The sequence below is a fragment of the Terrapene carolina genome, unplaced genomic scaffold (genome assembly GCF_002925995.2).
Source record: "Terrapene carolina triunguis isolate 2854851 unplaced genomic scaffold, T_m_triunguis-2.0 Scaffold231, whole genome shotgun sequence".
Lineage (NCBI taxonomy): Eukaryota > Metazoa > Chordata > Testudines > Emydidae > Terrapene > Terrapene triunguis.
In genome coordinates, this window is record NW_020664582.1 from 10137685 (window position 1) to 10163552 (window position 25868).

Below are 25868 nucleotides of genomic sequence, written 5' to 3' on the forward strand. Positions count from 1 at the left end.
TCATTTCAAGCTGAGGGAGAAGAAGGGAGTTTGGTGTCTATCTCCCTTTGGCTCCTTCAAAAATCCCAGCTTTATGGTGCTTTGGGCTCTGCCTACTGCATCCCAAAGGATAGAAGAGACTGTGGTGTAATATTCCCCATGACACTTACCACCGTATTATCTGTGAGGTATAAATCAAGGAAGATTTATTCTACCTCCTGGTTTTGTTTCCCTCTTGTTACAGTGTTGAAGATATAAAGTTGCAGGGACAGCGGAGTAATACCTTTAAAAAAAAAAAAATGCCTGAAGCTTGAGCAACACGGGCTAATCTTCTTTTGTGATTTGTTCACTGAAGATGTAGGAACACTTGACTGGTCCTGTGGCCGCCAGACATGTTCCTGAGAGCTCCAGGAGGGAAGGACCCTGGGACATCGCAACTGAATTTCCAAACTACAGGGATTTAAATGAGGCCTTATGAGTTTCAGCGAAAATCCAATTTCATACCTAGCACAGGGAGAACGTTTGTAAGGGCTCAAAGGCTGGTGGGATCCAGGTAAGCTACGCCAGGTGGTTATTGTAATGTGCATGTGTTAGACTAATTGAACAGCTGCTGCTTTTCCCTTCTTCCATGTGGTTTGATTAGTAGTAGGGACCGATGTTATTTCAAGGTATCTCCCTAACTTACTTATGATAAGCCTTGAAGGGAGGGGGGCTCTGCTTCTAAAAAGTACTCTAGTGAAATAAATTCCCCCTTGGGGGGAAAAAGAGAACATGAGAGCCAGACTCTCAATTGGTACAGCTCTAGCAAAGTCAAATGAACTTCAGTGATTTCTACCACCTGAGGGTCTGATTGTCATGTTGACTGAGGCCTACCCATATTGTACAAAGCACCTTTCTACCAATATAACTGACCCCATGAGGGGCAGGTACCACTTTGATACCAGTATTGTTAAAGAGGTACAGCTTCTGCCTGAAAACAAACCCATAGGCAATCTACAGGGCACTGATATTCAAAAGCTTGATCCAGCAGGTGCTCTTAACCTAAGGGGCAAAAAGTCTTCCCTTCTCGTGCAAAGTTTTATGGAGCTTAATATTGTAAAGAGACATGATGCCTGGACATGGCACTATGTATTAGTAATGACTTTTGTGGGGGGTTTTAAAGTAAATAATTCATAATGTTAAAAAGAGAGAAACACCCAATTTGAGACTGCTGGTTTGGAAAATCTATTTGAGGTCAGCTCAGCTCATGACAAGCAAGGGCACTCATTCATTGTTTTAACATTGAATTAAGGCACTGGCCGTTCATATTGTTTAGCAGCTGGAATTGATGGCCATTTAAAATCTGACACTGAAGATAGCTTATGTTTAATATATAAGTACCCACTTCAGTCTGAATTTAGCTTTACGCACATGCTTACATCCCATTGAATTTAATGGAACTTAAATACTCGATTAAATGGTTTACTGAATTGGTCCCAAATTCTGTTCTCAGTTACACTAAATAAATCAGGAGTAACTCTACTGAAGTTACACCAGTATAAATGAACGAAATTTGGCCCATGGTGTGTTGGATCAATTTTCCATTTTGAAAAAGTGTCTTAACTCAGTAGTTACTAAGCATGGAGTATATTTTAAGAGCTTCAGGTGATGGAAATTGGCCATTGCACTCAGTGGATGTATGCCAATTTGTGACTTATATGGATTAGCCATGCATTTACATTTGCTTTCCCTTAGGGCCTGATTCTGATCTCATACACTGCTGTAAAGCAGGAGTAACTCCACGGTAGTTCGTGGAAGTAAACCGGCATAAAACCACATCAGGGAGATCACAAGCAACCCTGCAGGGTGCAGTTGAAGCCAAATGCTTTATCAGTGCACAGAAATCCTGGTACGCTTACAGGCACAAAATATGTTCTTTATTGTGAACTTTGCAAAGACACGATTAAGCAACAAAATATACATTTTTGAACCTTTAGAATTAGTTTTTATACATAACAAATACAATATGCTACCATAGCAATAAATTAAATGTACATTATTTACACAAACATAGGTAACCAGAAACTCTACAAAGCATCACCTCTCTACAAAAAAATAATTTTTATGTCAGATACATTTCATTAAGAATTTTTTTTCCCCACACTGTTACCTCTCATCACATTCTATTGTTTAGAAAACCCTTTGCAGGATTTTATACAGTACTACATTCACGACCAAAAAAAATTGAAAGCATGCGTTAAGATTTGGAGAGAAAAAAAGAAACCGTTAACTATTTAAAAATGAAACCGAATTTTGAACTTAAGCCACATGAATCAAAGGGTCTGATCTGCAGAGGTGCTGAGCCCCCACAACGTCCATTGACTTCAATGGCACTTGTATGTGCTAAGTACCTCTCACAATCAGCTGAAAAATCTTTGGCACAGATCCTTAGCTGGCATTAATGTGTCCATTTACACCAGCTAGCTGTTTGGCCCTTCCTCTCGACAGTAACCAAAGCCCTAGTTCTTAAAGTAGTTAAATATGTGCTTAAGTACATCCCTGTTCACCAAAGCACTTGACGGTCCATGCTTTCTGTGAGACATGTGCAGGAAAGCACTTACGTACATGTAAGTGTGTGTACACAGTTGCAAACCAATCCCCTTTCTGCTATTGAAACAGCAGAATATTGAGAGGCAGGACTGAATTCTCCATTCCATTCAGCACTTGAGATTTCCTGTCTGCAATGTGGGATTGATTGCAGATTACATATTTGGGGTGGGGGGTTTCAGAGGCTCAACAACTTAGGAGCACAAGCCCCACAGACTTTCAATTTGACTCGTGCTGCTAACTCCCTTAGGAGCTTTTGAAAATCCCCCCCTTTTCTTCTCTGTCTAGAGTCTCCAGGGCCCTCTGTGGAAGTTCTGGGCAGGTAATGAGTGCAGTATGTGCTGCAGATTAGAGAAGAGAACTCCTTCCCCTTAGTGCTCAAATAAGTGGTGGAAAAGTTAAAGCATAAAATAAAATGATTCCCAACTTACAGAGCAGGCCTTCATTGAAGTCAGTGGAGCTGTGCTGATGTACACTAGCTGAGGATCTGGCCCTGAATGTCTTATATACAGTGTTTGCACTTCCACAGTACCCATGTTAATACAGTAAAATCAGTGCAAGTTGGTAAGACAGACACCAGAACACTGTCCTCCTATCTGCACTTGGAGTTTATGTCCCATAGCGATCCCTATTTTTTGTTGACCATGTGAAGAATGACAAAAATATCTTGTTTCTGCTTTCTGAGTCCCATTTTTCACTCCAACTGAAAAATGGCACGGTCTCAGAATTTAGTGTATTAACTAGAACTACTGAGGGTTTCCTCTAATGTCTTATGTAGTTCTTGTCCTCCCAAAACACTTTGCAATATATACTGCAGTGTAGATGCCTCTGAGGTGTAGCACAGCAGTTTCGGACAGAAGTGAAGAAGAATACCATTCCCACTTAAAACTTCAAAGGAACGTAAGTAGACAGAAAGTAATTGTACTGGAATGTGGCCAGGACAGCAGCATTAAAACCTCTACTCTTGTAAAATGCTCCACAGGATCTTTAATGATCACAAGTGGTGAGGGGGTAAAAAGTATCTAAGACTCATCAAGCTTAAACTCCTGACATGTTTGGGTACTTTTGAAAACTTAACCTGAAGACCTTAATTCTCCATCTCCTCTGAAATTCTGTGGGATTGGTATGGTGAAGATGAGTCCACTTCACTGTATTTCTCTCACTTATTTTCAGACTTTCCCATCTGCATGGCTTTGAATCGCATTCAAACAACTTTTACAGAAAGTCACAGTCTCTAATGAAATACCCCAAGACATCCTGTCTTGTGCTTAAAGATCTTTACAGAGATCAACACTGAAGCCAAAGATGACTTGTGTAGAATCAAAGCAGCCCGTTGAAATACCAAAAAAAAACCTACCAGGTGACATTTTGGTATATGGCTTAAGGAAATTGATCAAACAATATCAAACAAAAAAGAGTGGAGAAAATATGTACACACACGAGCTCTGACGTTTTTAAATGTTTTGAACCTGAGACATCTGTACCTATCTATACATACTGCTGCAAAACAGGACTTAAGAGACAGTGCTTTTTCCTTATTTAAACAAAATACTCATTTTTAATATTTAAATTCTGTTCAGAGAAATTAAAGGAGAAAACATTCTGAATTTTGGTTAGTTGTTACTAGTATTTCATTCTGCAGAGAGCTGTACTTTTAAAGGAAAACACACTCTCTGTTCTCAGAGAAAATAATCAATAAAATTTGTCTCTTGTCCTTTACTTCCTCTGCTGTTATAGTTACAAGCTCTTATATGGCAATTAGTTTTATTTTAAATTGGCAAACTACGTGTAGGCACCGGCAGCACCTGTAAGTATCTGTTTTATTAAACCAATATGCAGTGTGCTGCTGATGGAAAATGAACATTTGGTTCTACATACTGTGTGTTTGCCTCAACCAAAATTTCAGACTCTTTCCAAAGCTTGTGTCCAAGTTACCATAGCACTTTGCCAGCATGGTGTTAGATCCTTCAAGGGTGTAGAGCCAGTACAGTTTGATTCATGTCAGAGGGTACGTCTATACTTGCCTCCGGGTTCGGCGGTAAGCAATCGATCTTCTGGGATCGATTTATCACGTCTTGTCTAGACACGATAAATCGATCCCGGAAGTGCTCGCCGTCGATGCCAGTACTCCTGCTCTGCGAGAGGAGTCGACGGGGAAGCCTGCCTGCCGCGTGTGGACCCGCGGTAAGTACCTTGTAGTTCGAACTAAGGAACTTCGACTTCAGCTACGTTATTCACGTAGCTGAAGTTGCGTATCTTAGTTCGAACTGGGGGGTTAGTGTGGACCAGCCCAAAGGAACTACACTGAAGTGTACCAGCTGAGACGGATTTGCCTGTGGGCAGCACTCCCCCTGCTGTGGGCTGCTTGAAAATACGGCTCCTCAATTTGTTATGCCCACATGTATTTTACACTTTCCTCTGTCACATTATGATTGTGATTGGCGGGGTTCCTAATTCTGCACTTATAGCCACAAATTAGACACCAGAGACCCATTTGGGACACTTCAGAGCCTCAAATGTAAAACTGGATGCCCTAACCTCTGGCACCAAAGTATGAACATTTTCTTTCCACACGCAAGTGAAGCCCCTCATTTAATGAGGCAGTGTTAGTGAATCAGCTGGATTAATTTAAGGAAAAAAATGCTTTTCGCACTGTGCAAAATGACAACATTCTTTTTAGCATGCTAACGGCATGGGCCTCATCCCTGAGCCCTCTAGTGGAAAGACTCCCTTTCGATGGGGCCTCCATAAGAACAAAAAAAAGGAAGCTGGCTACATTGGAAATCGATAGAGGTATTTAGAGTTCCTGATATCAAAATCAAAGTAGTAACTTGTACCCACCACCAGAAATGACGTACGAGCTGTCATGCACGGGAGGGGAAAAGGACCACAAAGTGCATTTAGCTCCACCAGTATTTCCATACAACATATGAAATGATAGTAAATTATTTTCCCATAAAAGAAGCTTTAAGCAACTCTTTGCGATAGAAATTACACGGTCTTTTCCCCCATTTTTGGAGGAACAAGTCAGGTACTGAAAAGTCATTCACATGAAACTCAAATTTGATATGTGGGGTCCAATTCTCACATGGTGTAAGGCTGGAGCATCACCTGCTGACCCCAGCTGAAGATCTGGCCCACAAAATTCAGTGGGTGCTTTTGAGATCTACTTAGTAGTCAGAATCCCACTCCCCAGTAGTAGCTGAAGTCACTCCATCTGGGGCAGGGGAAAAGGTGTTTAAATTATATAAAGCACTTCCCCTCTCGCTGCAATTCAGCTGCTGATAAAATGAAAGCGCCTCTTCTTTAATGTAATGGGTTCCTGTAGTACTATTGGAGATGTTTAATTAAACAGCTGGGCTCTGACTGACTGACTCTCCCTTGCCTTGCAGTAGTCACACAGTGCAAAGTAGCCAACCAACATAATGCCATTTTACACTTACATTGCACTAGAGTAAAAGGTACAGGACATTTAGACCCCTGGTGTTTGATTAAACGTCTACATTTGGTTCTATGGGAACCCTCAGGTCCTGGCAGTTTCTCTATGGCAATTGAGTCTTGAAAGGTGGCAGGTGACCTAAGTGCTGTTCTTTAACAAGGCCGTGTACTACTGACGCTATGTGAGGGAAGTGAAATCGCTTTCCATGAAGCATAAAATGGAAGGAAAAATAGGGGGCCTGACGCTTTTCTCACAGTACTGAAAATCTGTTGCATCTTTATACAGCTTAAAAAACTGTTCTCCAATTTTTTTTGTCCCTTTTCTAATGGCAAACTTCCTTAACTAATTGGGTGACGTGCAGAATCTTTGGTGATGTCTCCCAAGAGCGTGGTGTTGGTCATTCTGCAGGCTCTTGTATACTATCATGGCACCCATAAAAATACGAACCACACCGCTGCTGCCCATGCAAAGGAGGACCTTGCTCACGTACAAGCCCTGTTTGCAGAAATCAGCCTTACCCCAGGGTGATGTAGAACAGTAGCTGGAGCGTTGTTTTGTGGTTATGAGAGGGTGGAGTTTGCTTATTCATCTCTCTCTATTCACGGGTGGGGGGAGGGTGTTCCCTTCTTCCCAGCCCTATTTTGACTTTGCACAGCCGCTCCCCACAGCATGTGTCTAATCCATTACACAGCAAAGGGGATGAACTTCCTCTGAGGAGGTGGGTTACACAGTCCTGCCAAGCGAGTTTACACAAACAAACAACAGAAGTCTGCTTCTTAACGGCTGGAATCTATCCCCAGCAAGCAAATTACAAGCTAAGTGGCTATTCTCCAGACCATATGTCCTCCTAAAGAGTGAGGGCCAAATTCTCTACTGTAAAATAGCAGAGCCTCCATTAGTATTATTTCTAGTGTGGGAGTGCCTGGAGGTCCTATTGTGCTTGGCACTGAACAAACCCATCATATGAGTCAGTTCCTACCCTACCAAGGAGGAAGGGAACAGAGGCCCACAGAAGTTACTGCTCAAGTTCATGCATGGGGCCACATCCACTCGACCACAGTCCCTCTGCTACTTTCTGGACAAGGAAAATCCTATGCTAGCTCAACGTGATAGACACAGAGTTGCAATATGAAAAAGCCTATGGGAAACAGGATGTGTTATTGAATTGTCTTTTTCCAGTGAAAGATATACAAGATGAACAACACTCATCTTAGGACAAATAGCTACAGTACATACAAGGCGCACACGAGGTTAACACATTTCAGAGTACCAAGCGAGAGGGTGAAGTTGCTTCAAGTACATGGTAGAAAATGCATCTCCTGCTGCAGTGCAAGAATGGGTTTTGTCAGACAAAATGGGAGTCGAGTAACTTGCTTACCATTCTGAAAAGATGGGTTCTTGTTAGAATTACAGAAATTACTGCAAGAGGGCAGTTTCTTCTTGACTTACTTAAAGGTACAGCTGAATAGGTGAAGATCTCACAATGCAGCGTGGCAGTTGCTGTTAGTGTAGCTAATACGGTTTCCCATTTGATGTTGGAAGAGAAGAATTTTTCCCTTTGTTATAACAGAAATAAACTGCAAAAAAAGGCAAAAAGAAGGAAAACTTCAGAGATTGCTAAAGGAGAAAATTCTCAAGAAAGGGTCAGTGACAGTATGAATAAGACGTGCCACTTTCAGAGTTCTGCAAAGCACTATGCGGCTGTAAAAACTTTCACCTCCAAGTAAAGGTATGGTCTGATCCAAAGCCAGTTGGAATCTTTCAGTGGAGGGCAGTAGGCTTTGGCTCAGGCCCATATTACTTGCTGAAGGTAGTGATTGCTCTTAACGTGGAAGGCCAGGTTTTTCACAGGTGTTGAGCCACTCCATCTCCCTCTGAAGCCACAGAAGAGTTAGAACTTGCAGCACTGCTAACCCTAAGTATTGAAAACTCATGAGTCAGCACACACAAAGCAGGAGCTTGGCTTAAAAATTGCCCAATTTAAAAAAAATTATACATTTTGGGATACTGCTGGGGTTTGAGGCTGTTCACCACAACTGTGAGGGCGAGAAACTTTTTAATTGAATGGAAGCTGAGGTTTTTGTGAAATAACAGGACTCCAAGAGCTGGGACCTTAAGAAAAGCCACAACTGTCGCAAGACCTGCAATAAAAACATGGGCCTTGCAAGCTTCCCTGTGTGGCTCATCAGTATATTTCAACCTTGATGTGGAGAGGGCCACCTGTAAGCCAGACGAATATCCAGACTCAAACCTCTGCACTTCTCTGATGAAACAGAGTTGCCAGTTCTGATGGAGGCATATTCTGCTGCGGACACATGTCTATTTAGAACTAGACTGAGACCCCCGGCCCCCAGGTTATTACAGCAATTAGTTGAAAAACTGCTAAGGGTTGCAAAACAGTTCCCATTACAATTCCATGTTTTAAATGCTTGTAAAACATACCTGATGAGCTGAATCGTTCCATGCCTGAGCGCTGCCCAAATGTTTTTTGGATTTTTTTTTTTTTTTTGGCAGGGGGGGATGTTTGAGCAACTTATTCAGCCTGTTTTTTTCCAGTTATGAGCATGAACAAAATGTATCCTATTCTCACTGTAAAAATTCTAACCACTCCTTTAAAAAAACAATGCAACAGCTAAAACTGTGGACCTTGCCCCAGTGAGATCTATTAGCCTGCCGAACAATCGCTCCAAAAGAGAATGATGGCAATCCCACTGGGACTCTTAAATCTATGCTAGATAGAACCCAAAGAAATGTGCTATAGTTGCATTGGCAGGGGAATGGACCAATCACCGTAGAGCATATTACAAAGCACTTACCTTTTACAAGTTCATGTTGTCTGTTGCCTGCTAGTGACTCTATATAAAAGAAAAAAAAAGCAGAACACAGATTTTTTTTTCATACAAATAAAGGGACAACTGTGTGTAAAAAGCTTTTTACCCTGCACCTCCTGTATTTCTTAACTTGAGCTACAATTGTCCCCAACGGGCCTCCAGAACAGGCCTGTAGGAAGGTCAGAAATGAGATTCACAATCGCTAGTATCAGAATGGGTGAAAAAAATAACAGCAAAAATGCTGATGAAATTTTTACAACGACAACTTCATCATCACAATTTTGAAGCATTTGGACCAGCTTTAACAGGTACCCCAGCGGATGTCGCCCAGGGACTGGCCATCAACAGACCCTCTGCTTCTCCCAATCCCTTTTTCTGCCCTCCCCTTTCCATAAGAGCAACCATTTTGCACAACTGAGCCACCTGACCGCAGAAGAATCCAAGAAGTCTATTTGGGAATGCCGTGCTTTGGTGACTGTCGTCGGCATTTCCCGGGCTGGTGTGTGTCAATTAACACTGGCATGTATGATGCTGCCTCTGGGAACCCATTGTAAGAGACTGTTAACATGTGCTAGGAGCACATGTAATTTAGTGGGGGGGGGCAGGGGAGATGTGTGTGTACATGAGACCCCGTATCTTTTGTTATGGGGCTTACACACAGAACCTCGGCCTCAGACTGGAACTTCTCCCCTGTTCTGGAGCAACCAGCGAGTTGCCCCCTCTGTAGGTTTGGTGGTGGTGGTCGCATGGTCTTCCCGCTCTGTGTGCTGCTGTGTGATATCCTTAGACATAGGGCTGCATTCTCTGGTCTGCTAGAGTCACATTGTGCTATGGGAATGCTCCACTGCCTCCCGCACTAGCTGTCCCTCCTACACCTGGCATGAAGGAGCGTGTCAAGGTATCCCAGGGCATTGAACTGCTGTACCTGATTCTCCACAGGCATAAAGTTGTTTACAGAAGTTAGAGTAGGACCCCCCACTTGCCTGCTGCTGAGGATCAGGGCGCTGCAATTGGCTCCCAGTGGCTGCTATTCTCTATCCAAGCACAGCTCGGACATAGTGGACAGTTGGAGCTGTAACACGTTCAGTGTGTGAGACCATGCTGGTTACAATAACAGATACATACCGTGCTGGAACTGGCATGGCTAAGCTTATCAAAGCGAAATTTTAGATTGGACCTCGGAGAGTTTCTGCTCTTTATATCTGTCAGGAAACAAACAACAAAAAAAATCAATAAACCAATATTTGTTTAAGCTATAATCTTGACTGCACCTAGACCAGCCCAACCAGCCAGTCAGTTGAATGGATTCCTATTGATTTTATCAATTATTTCATTTTTTCTAAAGGTTGTGCAAAACTTCCACATTAAGTAATCATCTTGAATGGAGTAAATTGATGCTTAATTATATCCCATAATATTTCTGAGAAATGTCACTGAAAAGACTAATAAATGACCGATCTAGGAAATGCATGGCACGGGTTTCAGTTTGCTAAGGGGACAAATATGAAATACAAATTTTGAACACAGAGAATGGCTGTTTTAATGTTGACAAAAGTAACTGGGCATGTGATGGGCACGTGGGTAGAGCTAAAGTTTCCCTCAGATTTTCCACTTCATCCTTCTTTTACAGCTGTTCCCTGTTCCCAGTTACTAATTTGTGAACTGTTAAACTGAGATGGCTGTTTAGCCAAGAGCTAATACTCTTAACTCATAACTTCCCATTATGCATTTTGCACTTGTATCATTTCCTCCCACACTCTTTATGGGGAATGAAATTTAAAACAGTGGTAGATCTATGTGTGAGGAGAATATGACGCTGAAGTCCCGAACTCCTTGCCTGCACACACAAAACCTTCCAGAACAGAATGGTATTAGTGTCATTATTTTAATGAACTAACAAAGGTTCCCATTCTGTCGCCCTTATAGTGAGTAGTGCCTTATTTTTGCTAGCGGTTCTATTGAAATGAATGGAACTAGTGGCAGAGTGAGCTTCAGCTCAACACAAGCCTGACAGAATCATGCCGAAAGGAAACTTCTTAGTTACTGGTTATGTTCTGAATCACAGCATTTTCCATGGAGCCAGTGATCTCATATGTAGGTTTCCAAGACTACTCTAGTTGCCAGTCCATTGAAGGAAACAAACCAACAACAAACAGCCACCGATACGCTTTAGTTAGAAATAGATTCCCTGTGCAGAATATAAACATAAAAAATACGAAGTCTGCTAAATGGATACCATGGTGACCAGGACGTGTCTGCAAGATACCTTTCAAGCCAAGATTTTAGGAAGAAGTTAGCATTTCATTCACTTTCCGAGGCTGCTTCTGCACAGGCCAACGAGGGTATGCCTACACTTCAGGTGGGAGAGAGCCTCCCACCCCGGGGCTTGGGCTGGTACGCTAAAAACAGCCATATGGACATTGCAATTTGGGCTCTCAAACCTAAGGGAAGGGATGGGTTTGTCCACACTGCTGTTTTTAGCACTCTAGCTCAATCTCCGCTAGTGGGACTCTACCTGGGCTGGGAGGTGCTCTCCCACCTGCAGTGGAGACATATCCTGAAAGTGTAATATAATCGTTGATAGCACCGTCAGGCTTCTATGGATCAGAATGAGTCATTCTATCTAACTAATTTTTAAGGGACTGATTCAAAGCCCATTGGAGCCAATGGGATTGAGCACAAGTCTAAATTCTTTACTGAATATGTATAGGATTACTTATGTGCTTACAGTAAAGCACTTGGTAAAGTGCATCTGCTGAACTGGGAGGGCCTGAAAAGACAACCATAAAAAGGTGCCTATTGACTTCAATAGATTTTGGTTTGGGCCTCTTGGGCCCCATTCTGTAATCCTTAGTCATGCTGAGAGAGTCAAGCCAGCTGTCTCCATTTATTGACTTCAATGGGACTATTGTCTAATGTGAATAGGGGATGCCAATTCAAGCCCTAAGTAAGGGTCCAATTCTGCAACCCTCACACATCAAGTAGTACTTATTCATGTGAATTGGCCCATTGATTTCAGCTGGATTTTCGTATGAGCAGGCGTTGAAGAATAGGGCTCTCAGTAACAGTGACTGGCGATAAAATATTCACTGCAGATTAATGGCTGGCTGGGGGGAAAGCGGCTGAAGTAATTTGGCTCATTGTTTTGTGGGTTATGTTTCAATGCACTGCCAGCAGCGCTATCGCAGAGCTCCGACTAGGGCAGATTTTTCTTCACAGAAGAAAGATAATTTCCCAGTGCTGCCAGGGCCTTGGAAAACAAAAGGCAACAGATGCTGGGGAGACCAGTGGCGGCTTTTGCTGGGTTTCAAAAGAATGGACAGGCCCGTGCCAGTCTGTTCCTCCATGCCAGTGCTGAATGGATTGTGGTGTTTCTGTGGGGTCCAATGGCAACCTGTTTGCCATCTCCTGTGGGACAATTTTTATCCAGAGACCAAAGAAACCCCCAAACAAACCCTACCGAAACATCCTCCACTGCACACACTTCTCCCTCTGGGGAGAGGATCAGAGAATAAACACCACCTGATGGATTGTAGTCATGTTGCTTAATGCACTACTGGTGTTCAGGCACTATGGTGAAAAGGCAGCATAGGAACTTTATTAGAAGAAGATTAAAGTGGAGCCAGATACTTGGGTTTCGTTCCATGGGAGGTGCTTAGTGAATTGACCTTCCTAGAGATATTTGTACATTTGCCCAACAGATACAAGTGTCTGTCCCGTTCACGCACTGCCACCCCATCCTACACACCTGTGGGACTCCTGCTCATGATCACCGGTGTAGCAGCAGCTGCCATGCTCGAATTCTCATTGCTGGGAGAAGAGCCGTAGAAAAACACGTCCTGTTTGAAAGGCGAGGCTGTGGATGGCTGGCTGCCCTGTAGGCAGAGATTGAGCAAAGACCTTTTTATGGAGAACTTTCATCAGTGGTGTTCTATTTCTACCGCACTGCATCTGTGCTCAGCAGAGGCTCCAGTCCGAGAGCCCAGGTGGGAAGAGCAAGGTTCTTGGGAAAGGTGGTATTGATGGAGCAAAGCCTGCTGGGGCTTAGACTTGCACAGCAATGTCCCCACAGGCTGCAATCAGGACTTTTGCACACCCTAGATTCAGTTCCCCTCTTGTGTATGTATATCAAGTGTGAAGTCAGTGGGGAGAGGCCAAACCAACGCAAGTGAGATCAAATTCTGGCCCAATCCTGCAGCCTGAATTCCCTTGAGCAGTCCCATTAACCTCAGTGTCAGGAAGGGCTGTAGGATTTGTTTTGTTTTTAATCAGTCTAATGCAGGGGTGGCCAACCTGTGGCTCCGGAGCCACATGCGGCTCTTCAGAAGTTATCATGCGGCTCCTTGTATAGGCACCAACTCCGGGGCTGGAGCTACAGGCACCAACTTTCCAATGTGCTGGGGGGGGGTGCTCACTGCTCGACCCCTGGCTCTGCCACAGGCCCTGCCCCCACTCCTCCCCTTCCAACCCCCTCCCCTGAGCCTGTAGTGCCCTCGCTCCTCCCCCTGAGCCTTCCACACGCCAGGAAACAGCTGATCAGGAAGTGCAGGGAGGGAGCGGGAGGCGCTGATCGACGGGGGTGCCGGTGGGTGGGAGGCGGGTGGGGGGAGCTGCTGACGTATTACTGTGGCTCTTTGACAATGTACATTGGTAAATTCTGGCTCCTTCTCAGGCACAGGTTGGCCACCCCTGGTCTAATGAATGGAATCTTGTAAGCTCCTTTGAAAACATAAAGGAACAGCTGAGTCACATGACAGAACACAGACTATTACCACCACGCAGCCACAGATACTGCCTCCTCATGGCAGCAAGGCCCCTAGGACTGGGAACATGCAGGAATGATCTGAGTCAGGCGACTCGGATCATTATATTCTTGGCCCTGCCACAGGTTCACCATGAGACATCTGAAAAATCACTTCCCTCCCCTGTGCCTCAGTAACATGAAGGGAATGATACTTCTAGGCACTTAGCTACCGGGGTAATGAGTACAATGTAAATACGAAGGGAGGGAGAAGAGCTACAGCTTGATTAGATTTCCACTGTCAATGTCATTACCAGCAAGATGTCTAGTCTAGCTGCACCCTGCAATCAGTTGAAGTGCATGCTGCCGGGGTTCACTATCCTAGTACCCAAACGAGCTAAACTCAGTCTACCCAGGTGTGTCTACACTAGCCGCAGTCACACCCCATGACTGCAGTGTAGACATACCCTTAGTTGTGCCTCATCATTTTACTGCACTGGCGACCAGTGGACTCTATCCTGAAGTTAGGGTGAGAACTGCTATAGAATTTTTAGTTAATTGAGAGGATGGAAACTCATTAAAAACAGTGATGGCTAAAGATAAATAAAAGCCCTGCAGTAAGATCCATGACATGAGGCTGTTTAGATAAATGTACAACTATGTATAGCTATTATGGGTCTAATTCTGAACGTAGACCAGTGTAAATCAGGTGTAACTCAATTGGAGTCAATGGACTTAGACAAGCATAAGCAGGATCAGAAGCAGGCCCTACTGTATACAAGTGTGATGGTATTTCAGTGCCTACCACGCTGTCGTATTCTTCCAAGGTTTCGCTCTCCCCTGCCGTGCTGCCGAAGCTGCTGGTACTTGATGAAGAGCGTGAGATATTTGATCTTCCATTCTCTTTCAATTTAATAAATGGCCTAGCAAGCGAACAAGAAGAAAACAGATGATTACAGCACAGACAGCTTCATGCTTAAGGCTAGTGGGAGATGTTTATCCTTGATTCATTTCCATGACTGCAATGGAATTACAGCGGGGATTAGTTTGGCCTGCTTTATAGTTTTAAATCTATACATAATCATTACAAAAAAAAACATGAAGTTAAGTGACTGGTATATAAGACTAACAGAAACAAATGGCCCATGTTAATTCCCTAAATGCTAACCAGAACACTAAATATTTCTATTGATTTCTCTTCTGTTTTCCACAGATTCCTACTAACCTCACCTTTTAGATATTCTGCAGTAGCAATCCTAGACAATGCTTTTATTGCAATGCTGTGGTGTTTTGGACAATATCTGCAAAATACTGGTTGTTGGTTATTTTTTTAGTAAGAGAGTTCATGGGAGAATTATAGGTATTTTCACACAAGCAAGGGAGATGCCTGCTTTCGTTGTTTTTTCCTCAATACCAAATCTTATTTAAAGAAAGATACAATGGTAGGTTTGCTGTAAGTGAGTCATATAATAACTTCACTTTCCTCCCGTTTGGTTGTCTGTAGGCTCCTTACTGAACTGCACTGATATGAACTCCGGCATTAAGGAGAACTATGCTGCGCCAACTCCAGCCTTTTCTCTTTACCTTTCTTTGTTGGGGCATATTTCAGGAGAGCTAGGGTTAGATGAGGTTTCTGATTTCATGTCCTGAGAAGAATGTCCCCCGTCTGGTGTCTTCTGTGTTCCTGAGACACTGTCACTGAGGGGCAAAGAACAGATTGGGTGGATTATACAAGAGACAAGAAACAGTTGGCCAAATTCTGCTCCCTATTAGGCAATGTAAATCCAGAGCAACAATTGCTGATTCAGGATCAGTGCCTGACATGAAACCCACTTATAAGGGATCCTGGCACCTGACTTGTGGCAGAGGAGATGTTCGCTATCTTGCTTAGAAAAGGACAACAGTATGCAACGTCTCTAGCATCAAACAATAGTTTCTACAGTGCTGGCCAAACTGATGCATGGTTTAGGTGGGTGGAGGAGTCTCCTCTTCAAACGAGGTGTCTGCTGGCAGGGGCCACGGGTTACAACCCCTCAAAAACTTTGGGGAAGTTCGGATCCTAACCTAAACTTTGGGTCTGGACCTTCTTTCCAGAATGGGCTGAGTCAGCATCTTAGATCCAAACCCTCTTGAACTTTGCAGCAGTTCTGATCAAAATCTGGCCCACCTGAGTCTCTGTGTTCTATAGTGCAAATAGAATCATATTAAAAAACCTGACCCTAGCTTTAATCAGGCCAGCTCCCTGCTTGGATTCATTCTATTCTAAGCCCATCTGTGTACAGTGCTTGTCATATCACTCACTCTGACACAGAGACCAGTGTAGATTTACAGCCTAAATACCCTTTTTAAGCAAGAGCATTCATGTCACTTCCCCCTCTTCTGGAATCGCTCAAGCAAGTTTTTGTTTGTTTGTTTGTTTGTTTACTTTTAGCCAAACTTTGACATCTCACCTTTAATCAGATGAACAACAGTAACGTTGCTTTTAGAGCTAGCAAGGTGTGGAGATTCATGGGGAAGGCAGGAAGCCCTTGAGATCTTAGGCCTTGTCTTGACTAAGAAAAAAGGTCAGGGATGACGTTGTGGCAGCCAACATCTGTTAGCTACCACAACTTCATCCATGACTTTGCCCCTCGTATAGGCAAAGATGAACACTTAGCTCGATGTGGTCAACCAATGAGGGGAGCCTAGGGTCAGCCCCGATCACCTAACATGAGTTAAAAAGTGTCTATGCTAAGGGCAAAGTCATGGTGGGGTTACATGATAACAAGCATGTTCTCTTTTCCTAGTCAAGACAAGGCCTCAGACAAAACAATTACTACTGCTGCACTTTAGTGCTTACCATCTCGTCCTGCTTTCTGATTGGCTTTCTGATCCAGTGTGCAGGCGGGGGAACAACCCCGACCGTCGCTTAATAGGACTCCTTGACTGGTTCTTGGCTGTTGCTGCGGCTACAGGAGGCTGAAAAACAAAACGTTCCAATTTCAACTAAAAGAAAAATATTCCTCTCCAGGATCTTCCTCTGCCCATAGCCAAGATGGAAATTACTCCAGACACTTATTTCCAGCTGTGCATTTTCCCCTCAGCGTGAAGATCTACGACATATTTCATGCCATTCCCAAAACAGATTAAAACATCTGGGAAGACAATCTGAAAGTTATAATTCCCCCAAAGGCAATGGAATAAAATTTGGCCCAAAACAAGCAAAGCATTTCAATCTGCCACACAGATCTCATCCTCATCCTCATCCTTATTACGCACAACTGGCTAGAAAAATTGCCACATGATGTCTTACACCAGCCTTGCAAACCAAGTTCACATTCATTAATGCACCTTTTCTAGGAATATTTCTGCCTACAGAGTTTTAAGGAGATGTATAGTTTGGATAACCAAAGATTGAAAGAGGATAGGATAGCCCAAGGATAAAGGATTTGAAGCATATAGAAGGGAAAGGAGTTGTTTAGGGTCATTCAAGGGGGTATAACAAAGACTAATCAGGTGACAGAAAAGGAAAATTAGGTCTGAAGAAGGAGAAAAAATCCTAACGAGGATGGGCCAGACTGACAAAGATATTTAGGCATCTAAATGCATAGAGAGGTGCCTAGGGGGGGTTACTAAAGCACCTGTGGGAGTTGGGCACCTAATTCCCACTGACTATCAGTACACTATCAATGGGAGTTAGGCACCTAACATTTGTAAATCTGCACCAATAGCTATAAGATTTTGGAAGAGTCTCCCCAAGAGAGAGGTGGAAGCCCTGTCACTTGAGATATTTAAACCTGAACTGATTACAACACTTGGAAATATACATATGATTATGGCATCACCTACAAGCCCTGACAGAGACCAGGATCCCAGCGTACCAGGCGCTACACAATCATATATTAAGTAACAGTCCCTGTTCCGAGGAGTTTACAATCTCATTAGACAAGATGGACAAAGGGTGGGACTGGGAGGATAAACAAAGGCACAGAGCGTTGAAGTGATTTGTCCAAGGTCATACAGTAGGTTAGTGGCAGAGCCAGGGATAGTCCCCCAGGTCTCGTGTCACCCGATCCAGGCTTTATCCGCACTAGAGCATACTTCCATAGACTGCAGGGAACAGTACTGTGCGGGAAAGAAAGGATAGACTAAACAGTCCAATAGGTCTTCTCTCACCGCTTGCTCCTCCGACCTCTCAAGAGCGATTGCGTCTCAGCAGATGTGCTGTACTCACCGAGAAGGTGGTCTTTGTTACGTCACCGCTGTTGTGGGTGATTCCTCCACTCAGGCTCCCTGGGATCCCTCCACTGTGATGTTTCTTCTGACTCCCCACCATGGTTTCCATTGAATGGCTGCGGACTCGAATGGCTCTCTGTAGACAAGTTAACAGGAACAGGGAACAAGCCCTCACTATTAGACCAGAATACTATTTCCTTGCCCTAACTACCCCTTTGCATCTCCACGGGATGTTGTCATAGTTTAGAAAATCAGAGTCAGTAGCTTCTGCAACACAGAGTTGAATTTGTGAACACAGATATCCACCCGGGAACCTGACTCTTATCCTAGGATGAAGCAGCAATACCACCACGTGACCTACAAGTGCAATTAAATTCACCAGCGTGTATCAAATGTCGACAGCTGAGTCCATGCAACGAACGGCTCACAAAGGATTAAAATTCACACAGTGTCGGCATTGTCTAAGTCCTCAAAACAGAACGTAGGTGGGTCATGGGGTGGCTCTCATGAATCACGCAAAATGGCATAAAGGCCCCTCTGCACCCACAACCAACCAAAGAAATCCTTCAGGAGATGGATTGTCACCGTCACTTTCACCCACAAGCCAAGTTCTACTAGACAACAAGAAAAGGACACGCAAGTTCATTAAATAGTCTTTTCTCATGTATGTCAGTGTTTCTCAACCGGTGGATCACAACAGGCAATCAGGAGAGCGGCAAGTCATTGAGAATTGTATTACACTGTAAAGCAAAGAAAATCTCCCTCACTTCCCGCAATACCCTCCCACCCCTTCAAATAGTCTCTGTCACCCTCTCAAAACACACCCACCAAATTACATGGAGCGGGGTCACTGATACGCTTTTTTAATCTAATAAATTTCAGAGGGTCGCAGACCCTTTGACTAAGGGCTTGCTGACCTGAAAAGGTTGGAAACACTAATATATGTTGCACCACTATTAGCTACCTAGCACGCAGTAGAGGACACCTATCTGGCACGCCTTACAGCAAACATGACATATGTTTTCCTCTTAATGAGTTTTATGCACACAGTTTATGGACTGAGGACACATCATTGTCTACCATGTGTCTCTGACAGGTAAGCATTGGTAGTGAGTGGGAGAGCCAGAAGTAAAACCTGAGAATCATGGCTAATAGTCTCCTGGCAGGGAAAGAACCCAGAAATCTTGCTTCCCAGGTCCTGCTCTAACCATTAGACCACATTCCCCCTGAGAACACTCAACAGAAACAATGACTTCTAGGAGTTGGGCACTGAAGTGTCTCTGGAATTCCCACTAGGTGCGTATCTGCATCCTTAACAGTTACCATTAAAAAAACAGCCCTTGGGCCTCAGTGAAAAGGAAATATTACGATATGTGCCACTCTCTGCCGATTACTTTGATCTAGAAATACTCTAACCCCAGGGTGCTGTGCACCCAGTCACAACAGCTAATGCTAGAGTACTAAACTGGCTGATGTGACTGTTTTTTAAACCAGTAGGTGTCAGCTCAGCCTAAAGAAATGACTATCATGGTACCCCTTCCTGCAATCAAAATCAAGACAAAACATAAATCCATAATGATTGGTTTATTATGATAGATGTATGTATATATTAGCAATACTTGAAAATCAAATTAATTATTGTAACTGACCGGTATCTTTACTATCCATAACTAATGTTCTCTACGTTCAGTATATTCAGATAAAGTGCTTCTCAATTCATGTATCGTATTGGCTCACTCAGCTTTCCCTGTCAACAAAATGTTAGCATTTCTTCCTGGCATTTATTTAGGGGTCATAAATATTATGGTCTGGATCTTGCAAAGACTTAAACATACACAAAACTTAGCTTTGTGAGTCGTCCCGCTGACTTCTGTGGGACGAATCGCTTTAAATAACGTTAAGCTTGTGGTATGCTTATGCAGGATATGCAGGAAAAAAACAAAATCTATTGACATGGCCTATTCTTCTCTGAATTGGTGATGGATTGCCATGCCTAATTCTCTGTGCATCAGGTTGAAAACGAGCCCACTTCATCTCAGCTAATAATGAATATTTATAACCCACAATTCCTAGAAATAAACATGTTACACTTTAAAATCCGAAGTCTGCCTGGTGCATTTTTCACACTTGCGACTTTAATTCTAAAAGGACGGATCCCCATGTCCGACCTTGCACTCGTGCCACTTGGCTTGTACTGAAACGGGAGGTGTCCCGCAGTGATCTGGGCCTTCAAGCAAGGTTCCGGTTCCAGCTCTGCCCTGTGTCTGGCTTCCTCTCTGCTCCTGAGCCCACCCCGGGGCCTGCTGGGCGAGGACAAGGACATGAAAGCCAACCAGCGTGAAGTCAGAGCGGGACAGAAGGGCAGGCTGTTGGTTGGCTCCCGAGCGAGAAGGTGAGCAGCCTCTGGAAAGGACCTAAGCTGGATTCGCAGGTGAAAGGGAGCCAGGGAAGGTGCCTGTGACAGGGCCGGGAAAAGCAGCCTGAAAGGCGGGCTGGCAGGAGAGCCCAGGTAGGGAGTAGCTCCTGGGGGTGGTGAGTGATGTAAACTGGTGGGGTGGGAGTGGCTGCTTCTCTACATGGACCCAAAAACTGGAGACTCAGGGAGAGGGACACACCAAAGACATTTAGGTGCCTAACTCCCATTGGAATCACCTGAATACACCTAACTCCCATGGATTTCAATAGGAGTTAGCCACGTAAATGCTTTTCCGGATTTGGGTCCAAGCTCCTTTACACCTCAGCTATGCCGCCTGGCCGTGAAGAGCTGAAACCACTGCCAGCAAAGGAAGGGTTTGAAATTCTGGGGCGTATGTGAAAGAATTAATTTGCTTTAGCCAGGAAGGAGAGGACATTGGCTTTGTGGGGAGGGGCTAAAAGCACCCAGACAGCTGATCACCGAAGCCACCAAACTGAGGCAGCTGCAGCACCTGATGAGCAGTTGGAAAGCAGGCCTGGCATAGGAGGCAAATAGAAATGAACACGTGTCATTTCTTTCTACCCTCCCCTCTCCCTCCAAACCACTTTATTTACAATTTCTCCTCTCATTTTATATTTACACTGGAAACACACTGTGAAGGACATAAGCTATCAGGCACATCTGCAGTGCTGTCCAAAGGTAACAAGGCAAACGCAAAATCACTCTGGCAGCTGAATTCATCACATGCACTGGGAGACCCTGAAATGCCAAAAGAGCAATACAGTCCACTTTCTTATAGGCAAAAATCTCATGTAACATGAATCTCTCAAAATCTCTTGAAATAAATGTTGTGTCTAACGAATGTGTGGTTTTAGTGATGTTCTGAATAACTTTTAGTGGGTCTACTGTAAAGTATTGCTGATTTTGGTTTGGAGAGTGAATCTAACGGACATGTAGGGTGACCAGATGTTCCGATTTTATAGGGACAGTCCCGATTTTCGGGGCTTTTTCTTATATGGGTACCTAGTACCCCCCACACTCTGTCCCAATTTTTCATACTTGCTGTCTGGTCACCCTACGGCCAGCTCAGTGGTTTGAGCATTGGCCTGCCAAACCTAGGGGTGTGAGTTTAATCCTTGAGGGGGCCATTTAGGGAACTGGGGTGAAAATCTGTCTGGGGATTGGTCCTGCTTTGAGCAGGGGGTTGGACTAGATGACCTCCTGAGGTCCCTTCCTACCCTGATATTCTATGATCTGTGTGGGAGGCAGATAACAGGATTACAGGGTTGCTGTGCGTGTTTGACTTACAGTATTCTGCATGCGTAATAAGGTTTAGCACTTGTACAGCTCTTCACATCTAAACACAATACAATGATTATCTGATGAAACCTCACCTACACTTAGGAGCTAGGCTAGGAAGTATCATTAAAGATGGGGAAAATAAGTCTGATTCTGATTTCAGCAGTAACTTCAGTGGAGTTATGCCAGTGTAAAAATGGTGTGAAATCAGAATCCAGCACCCAGAGGGGTTGTGGCCAAAAATTTCAAAACTGTCCATTCATTTTGTGTGTCTTAATTTCTGGGTGACAGGGTGGGTGAGGTAATATCTTTTATTGGACCCACTTCTGCTGGTGAGAGTTTCAAGCTTACACAGAGCTCTTCTTCAGGTCTGGGAAAGGTATTCAGTGTCACAGTTAAATACAAGGTGGAACAGATTGTTTAGTATAAATAGTTAACACATATTTCAAGGGACCATTCAAGGTGAAGTGGTCCATTAACTCCTCTCCAGTCATAGGGAGGAGAGAAGAGGAAAAAAGCACTGGGGAAAGGAGGGGAGGTTAGTGGCTTATAGATTGCTGCAATAAGCCATAAATCCAATGTCTCTATTCAGTCTGTGATTTTCAGTGTCTAGTAAAGTTATGAATTTAGGCTCCCAGACTTGTCTTTTGCAGATGTTGTGCAGGTTTCCTTTGATGAGGAGGACAGAGATCAGATATAGTGCGATTGCTCTGTGAAAAGTGTTCTGGGTGCTCAACATGAGACACCGATGTGTCTGTTGGCCTGATTACGACCCCGCTTTGTATCATTTCTACATCTGGGGTAATTCTACTGCTCATGTTTGCTGGGTACGTGAAATCTGCTTCGCACTCGTGTAAATCAGGCATAGCTCCACTGTAGTCAAAAGAGTTACACAAGTGTAAAAACAGCACAAATGAGATTCAAATTAGGCCCAAATTTCTTAACCTGAATGTTTTAAAGGGGTAGATGGAAGGACCACTGTCACATGCAATAATTCTGTAGTCTCTGGTAGCCGTTATTGCTTACTTTGCCTTACCAATCATAAAATAAATATTTTCGAGTATAAACAGGTTGAGGAAACACACCTAAAAGTCTAAACCCTCGGGCAGCAAAAGCTGTTTGAACAGCTTGAAAATCACAGACTAGCCTGCGAACAGCTACGTATGGTTTTGCTTTCATCTTCCTCTCTTCTTTTCCTCTCCCTCAGAAGCTGCTAGAAACAGGGTTGTGGCCTGCAGGGCATGAGCCATAGCAAGAGGGAGATGAATAAAAGTTCCAGGATATCAGCCCTGTTCGGCAAGCCATATGTTTCTGAACAACAACCAGGAAAGCATCCAGCTTCCAGATATCCCACAGCATACGTGCTGGGGGCTGATGGGAGACTCTCTCTGTCTTATTAGAACAACCCAGCCAGCGGCTGGAATCAGATTGTCAACCGTGTGGCCTACTGACTCAGCCATTTGGCAGCCCCCACTCGCTTTGGGTACCCACTTGGCAGCTTTTTGCGACAAAGCCAATACTCTCCCAACCCAGACCTTACCTGCATTTTCTGTGCCACAGTGCTGGCAAGGCAGGCACCCAGAGACACAGCTAGTGCCACTTTTGCTCCCATGCCCATCCGAGCCCACCCATAATCTGCACAGGCTCTTCTGACTCCACATCTGAATAGAGTGTGTGACAGATATTGCCACCCCATGCAGTATCTTCGGGGTCCATTGCTTTAATGGAGTGGTTTAAGTATGAGTGTGTTCTGCTCCATGGGGGAGGGCTACCACAGCTCCTCCAGGAATTCAAAACAGTGAGTGGTGATTAAGGGAAACCAGCCAGGCTGTAAACCCCTCCCCAACCCGGCACATACCGCCACCTGGAAAGACTTACATATACTGGCGGTTCAGACTGGATTCTCCAGAGACCAACTAACAAAGAAAAGACTTTTGGATAAACAGCCTGAGTTTAACCTGACTTAGGGCCTTCTTTCTGATCCAGCAAACAGACAAGACCTGCTGTCCAAGGGACAGCCCCAATCCTTGCACCTGCCAGAGCTCGGGGATGGAGTTGGGGTGACCTCTGGTAAGCTGTATAGCATGTGTGTAGGTTCTTTTATTGTTATTAATATGTTTTCTCTGTAATGCTTTTACCTTAAGAACAAATGCGCTTGCTTAGAAAGAGCTGCGTGGGAACTCAAAACTGTTGGCAATTAACGCTGTTCATAACCTCTGGAGAGGAAGCTGAGATGGTGGCCTTTTAGGCAGTCTGGCTTTCTGAGGATATCACAATGCAGGCAGGGAACTGTGAAGCCTGGAAAAAACCCAGTCAGGAGGGAGGGAGATGTGGGGGTCTGAAGGGATCCTGGTCAGGAGGGAGGGAGATGTGGGTGCCTTCGAGGGACCCCGGAGGGGGAATACAGGGGAAGTTGTCTTGGAATTCTGAACTATGGTATTCTGTAGCGCTTCCTTATGTTTTACTGCTTGTGAACAATGTCACAATGCTGGGTTTGGAGTAGCCCTGGGTTTCTTGACACTGTCTGCATCAGCTCTTCTTAAACTCAGGTGTTATTTTTCTATCTTCTGGTCTACACTACAAACCTTCACTGGCACAGTATGTCAGCCAGGGGTGTGATGAGGCGTGATCCCTGACAGACACAGCTGTGCCGGCAAAAGCCCCTAGTTTAGATGCAGTTGTACCGGCAAAACTGTGCTTTTGCCTGTAGATCTTATTTACTCAGGGAGGCTGGAATAAACTATATCAACAAAAGCGCAGGTTTGCCAGCCTGAGCTGCCTCCACACTAGCAGTGTTTTGCCGGAATAGTGTACAGGTATAGCTGTACCGGTAACACCTGGCCTCATATTTACACATGCAAACACTTCCTGCCACGCTTTCTTTTCTTTCACTATGGAGCCTGTCCAAGAGATACCGCTGTTATTCGGCAGCCTCCTTTCCTTAGGGACTTCCCCAAAGTTCTGAGTACATTTCTGTTCCACCATGATTAGGAATCCAACTCTGCCCGGCAATTAATCCCTTGAGCGGTCACTCAGCGTTTCACTCTATTCTCTTCCCTCGCTTTTCTTTAGACTTTTGCATTTTCTTCTTCTCCTTCCCCCTTTCTCCCCTTAGGCATTTAGACCAGCCTCGTCACCGGGGTACCTAAAGCCCCTTTCCTGCTCTCTTCTCCACATATACCCATCTCTCATCTTGTTTGCTACATTAAAAACAGCAACCACCACCTATTAGTCCTGTTGTCAGGCCGCCCGTTTACTTCCCCAGCTCAGAAGCATCATCTTAGGAAGCGTCTCGTCTCTCAGCACAACGACCAGGTTCTGTGCAGAGACACGGCCCAGCGGCACATGGCAATGCAGTGAAAGCATTTGCTGACAAAAGCAGTTACGGAGGTTGGAGAGCAGCCTGCGAGACGCCTCTTGCAGCTAATAAGGTCACGAGGGGCATTTGTCACAGAAATCTGAGCGTTCACCCTGAGTACTACCGGCATGCTTTCAAGAAGGCATGAACAGTAATGGATAGTGGCAGGTGAAGGAATTATCAAATGCTCTGGACAGAGCCGTAACAAGGAATTTTTGCAACCAAGGCAAGGGCCGGCTCCAGGCTCTTCGGCGGCGGGTCCCTGAGTCCCTCTTGGAGAGAAGGACCCGCCGAAGAATGAATGAAGCGGCAGCGGCAATTCGGCGGCAGATCCTTCCCTCTGAGAGGGACTCAAGGACCCGCTGTCGAATTGCCGCCGAAGAAGCGGCGGCGGCAGAGCTGCTGCCGAATGCGGTAGAGCTGCGCCCCTCCGCTTTGCGCGCCCGAGGCGAGTGCCTCACTCGCCTCGCCCTTGTTACGGCACTGTCTCTGGAGGAGGGATTCCTTGATTCAGGCCCTGATCCAGCAAAACCCTTAAGCATGTGCTTAATTTTAAGCACGTGAGCATTCCCATTGACTTCCATTCCATTGTTTTAAGTTAAGCATGTTCTAAAAGTACTTTGCTGGATTGGGACCTTTTGCAAAAATCTCTTCTACCTGATCCCCAGGTCTTGCTTTGAAGCCAAACCCCTTTTCCCAAAAGCCACTCTTGGGATCAGCTTGGGTTCTCTGATCTTTCATTACTCTGGGGCTTACTGGGCCATAGCCCATGCTATCTACAGCTGTAGGTAAGGTGCTTTTCTTTACCTTAAATGATTCCAAGAAACCTCCATGACCTCCATTCTCAAGCTTATCTTCCTCTGGCCCCAGCCCTAGCATTGCCTGTGTGTGTGTATGGAGCTCATCATGGAGATTGTCCAGCAATGCAGCTCGTGTCCGGTCCTGAAAGAATAAAAAGGGACACAGTTGCTGGTGTGTGCATTGGGTTTGAAAGCCTCTTGGTG

General features: G+C 44.6%; 1 protein-coding gene across 3 annotated transcripts in view; it reads right to left on the reverse strand.

Annotated features, from left to right (window-relative positions):
- Positions 1 to 4796: 4796 nt before the first annotated feature.
- The window catches only part of RAP1GAP2 (RAP1 GTPase activating protein 2), a 251691-nt gene continuing 230619 nt past the window's right edge, over positions 4797 to 25868 (reverse strand). For 2 of the 3 annotated variants that reach the window (XM_026656556.1, XM_026656559.1), the window contains 7 exons: positions 25672 to 25806; positions 17790 to 17927; positions 16416 to 16534; positions 15161 to 15274; positions 14382 to 14499; positions 12584 to 12710; positions 9597 to 10037 (listed from right to left, as the gene is read on the reverse strand). In XM_026656556.1, the coding sequence (XP_026512341.1) occupies positions 9919 to 10037; positions 12584 to 12710; positions 14382 to 14499; positions 15161 to 15274; positions 16416 to 16534; positions 17790 to 17927; positions 25672 to 25806 (870 nt within the window). In that variant the 3' untranslated portion in view covers positions 9597 to 9918. Of the gene's footprint in view, positions 7582 to 8820; positions 8860 to 9596; positions 10038 to 12583; positions 12711 to 14381; positions 14500 to 15160; positions 15275 to 16415; positions 16535 to 17789; positions 17928 to 25671; positions 25807 to 25868 lie in introns of those variants that run through there. The other variant, XM_026656558.1, reaches the window with a different exon arrangement.